The sequence below is a fragment of the Diaphorina citri genome, unplaced genomic scaffold (genome assembly GCF_000475195.1).
Source record: "Diaphorina citri unplaced genomic scaffold, Diaci psyllid genome assembly version 1.1 scaffold3997, whole genome shotgun sequence".
Lineage (NCBI taxonomy): Eukaryota > Metazoa > Arthropoda > Insecta > Hemiptera > Psyllidae > Diaphorina > Diaphorina citri.
In genome coordinates, this window is record NW_007381396.1 from 1 (window position 1) to 1,696 (window position 1,696).

Consider the following 1,696-nt stretch of genomic DNA (forward strand, 5'->3'; position numbering starts at 1 on the left):
CTAGTGGCTGATGTTGGAACTTGGTGTCCACAATTTATCCCATACTCGCTCTCATTGAGTTCCCTGCGCTGGGTCTCAAAATACACTCAGAACAGATAAAAACGTTGCTGAACTTGATAAAAGAGACAGCAATGTTTGAAGGAGAAGAGTGAAACAACAACAAGAATGGGGTGCAATAGTCCTACATACTGGACTTCGCTCAGGAATTTCATCAGAAAAGACCCTCATTTCAATGTAATATGTATGTGTCCCACACAAGTTCTTACTTTCACCATTTCTTAAACATACATACAAACACAAACTGTATACCGAATCTCTTAGAGACAGTCAGTCTGCCTTGCAAGCGCTATGTTGCGGGTTTGATTCTTGCCCAGGACGGATTTTATCCTTCTTCTCTCTTCACAGTCTTCACAACAATGTTTGAAGGTGAAGAGTGAAACAACAACAAGAATGGGGTGCAATAGTCCTACATACTGGACTCCGCTCAGGAATTTCGTCAGAAAAGACCCTCATTTCAATGTAATGTGTATATGTCCCATACAACTTCTTACTTTCACCAGCATACATACAAACACAAACTGTATACCGAATCTCTTAGAGTCCTTGGACAGTCAGTATGCCTTGCAAGCGCTATGTTGCGGGTTTGATTCTTGCCCAGGACGGATTTTATCCTTCTTCTCTCTTCACAGTCTTCACTTTCGAGAGCTTCACCAAGAATTGGGGTCACTATTAATGAATTTATTTAATTTTGACGTCCTTTGTAAATACTATTTTACTTAGGTTATTTATGAAAATGGATACTTACGAGGATACGAAAAAATGGATACCAAATAGAAAATGAAATGGATACTCGTAAGTATACATTTTCATAAATAACCTAAGTAAAAAATTTGGACCGATTGCAATACCTTCATTACTAGTATAGCACCGCTATACTGTAGTAATAGAAAGTAAAAAGAATTGGGGTCTTTAGACAAAATTATTTTTGTAGAAATAGCACAAGGGTATATTTTTATTACTCATCATGTATTGGAAGGAAACTATCCGGAAAAATGCTACCGCTCAGTTCTGGGACCCCAAATTTCAAGGATCGACTTGTCTTGATTTCAAGGAACTCAAATTTAAAATTTCATTAATATCGGACCAGGCAATCGCGAGTTATAGCGGAACAATGAAACACATAAACATCTAAACCAAACGCAAAACGGTCGAGTTAAAACGTAGACGTTCACTTCGTTTGATCAATTATTTTATTATTGTTTATTTCAGGCGGAAGGCTATGTGATAGGGTCATGTATCAAGCACATACCCATAGCGGGACGTAACATTACCTATTTCATTCAGTCCCTATTGAGAGAGCGAGAGATTGGTATACCTCCAGAACAAAGTCTGGAAACAGCTAAAGCTATCAAGGAACGGTACTCTTATATTTGTCCCGATATTGCTAAGGAGTTTGCCAAGTACGATGCTGACCCTGGCAAATGGATGAGAAAGTAAGTAATCTAATATCTAAATTATGATTTATTTGTGGTGAAGCTGAGAGCTTCACAATTTTTCGGGGATATCACAACATTACTAGGAGCCTCCTTTACTATTTATATCTATAATTTCTTTTTACTCTGGTAATGCCGCCACTGGTCGCTACTCGATTAAAGTGGCTAATCAATTTTTCTTACGAGGGTGAGGGGACCCCCCA

At 38.3% G+C, this 1,696-nt stretch overlaps 1 protein-coding gene across 1 annotated transcript in view; it reads left to right on the forward strand.

The window, feature by feature from the left end:
- Positions 1 to 1,224: 1,224 nt before the first annotated feature.
- Positions 1,225 to 1,696, forward strand: part of LOC103520727 (actin-related protein 3-like) — a gene marked incomplete at its 5' end in the record, with an annotated part of 3,818 nt that continues 3,346 nt past the window's right edge. The window contains 1 exon segment of the mRNA XM_026831741.1: positions 1,225 to 1,493. Coding sequence (XP_026687542.1) covers positions 1,225 to 1,493 — 269 coding nt within the window.